Source organism: Rhagoletis pomonella, unplaced genomic scaffold (assembly GCF_013731165.1).
Source record: "Rhagoletis pomonella isolate Grant_MI unplaced genomic scaffold, Rhpom_1.0 Rhpom_scaffold_00202, whole genome shotgun sequence".
NCBI lineage: Eukaryota > Metazoa > Arthropoda > Insecta > Diptera > Tephritidae > Rhagoletis > Rhagoletis pomonella.
In genome coordinates this window covers 79020-80323 of record NW_023458756.1, presented here as the reverse complement: position 1 = coordinate 80323, position 1304 = coordinate 79020, and the positions used below count along the sequence as shown (strand labels likewise).

General features: G+C 34.2%; 1 protein-coding gene across 1 annotated transcript; it reads left to right on the top strand.

Moving 5' to 3' along the window:
- Window positions 1-277: 277 nt before the first annotated feature.
- Window positions 278-604, top strand: LOC118750306. Its single transcript, XM_036485026.1, has one exon. It carries the CDS (start codon window positions 278-280, stop codon window positions 602-604), a length of 327 nt encoding a protein of 108 aa, XP_036340919.1.
- The last annotated feature ends 700 nt before the right edge of the window (window positions 605-1304 follow it).

The following is a 1304-nucleotide window of genomic DNA, read 5'->3' as shown; positions in this document are numbered from 1 at the left end:
CGTGCTATATTAGCGGCCAAAAACAAAACATCGATGTCAATACCATCAACTTCACTATTCAGAATGGAATACCCGGCGAAACGACAACATATAAGTCCATCGATACTGTGGTGAATCAAGACGAAGTTGTCAACTATCCAACTGAATTCTTGAATTCGCTTGATTTGCCAGGCATGCCACCACACGTTCTAACATTGAAAATGGCGTACCCATCATTCTTCTTCGAAACATAAATCCACCACGACTTTGCAACGGAACCAGACTCTCAGTCAAGAAAATGATGAACAATGTTATCGAAGCAACAATTTTGACTGGAAAATTCAAAGGTGAAGACGTACTGTTGCCACGCATCCCAATGATCCCGACAGATATGCCATTCGAATTCAAATGTTTGCAGTTCCCGGTGCGACTCGCTTTCGCAATGACTATCAACAAAGCACACGGACAATCGTTGCAAGTGTGTGGATTAAATTTTGAGAATCCATGCTTCTCACATGGGCAGATCTATGTGGCCTGCTCACGCGTCGGAAAAGCTTCCGATTTATTCGTTTACGCACCAGATGTAAAAACAAGAAATATTGTGTATCCCACAGCACTTCAATAAATATAGTATTGAAACGAAACGCTGCAATGTCACAATTTTTTTCAAAATGAACAAAATCAATAAAAGGACTCAAAATGAATTGAATATTTGTGTAATGTCTTTCCTTCATATTTATTTTAGTTGGTGGCATAGCCGCGCGCACAGGGTACAGCTAGTCATATATAAAACATATATGGTGTGCTCGCAAATTAAAAAAATTTAACTTTTTTTTGAAAGTGTACCTGTTTTTTAGATTTGTTCATACACTCTAAAAAGTGCATGTAAAACTACTACTGAAAAGTGTTTTTTTTTTCAACCAGAATCTGTTCTAGGATACGCACAAGATGTTCAAGATTTGACTTTGAACATGACTTGTTTAAAATTTACACATAAAGATACATATTAAATGTTTAAAATTACAAACATTTTGAAAGTAAAAATATATTTTTTACAAATAATAAATACTAAGTGCCAGGAGCGCATGCAGGAATATATTTTTTTGGGGAAAGGGTTTATACTTCTAAATATATATCATCAGAAAATACTGAAAATTCGCTCTTTAAAATACATTTATGCAAGTTTTATGTACGGTATAAAATAAATAAATAAACTTTTTAAAGTTTCATAAATTGCATTTTATTTACATAAAATTTACAAAGAACTCAGACATTTTCAACCGGCTTCAAAAAAGGGGAGGTTATCAATTCTTCGGAGTATTTTT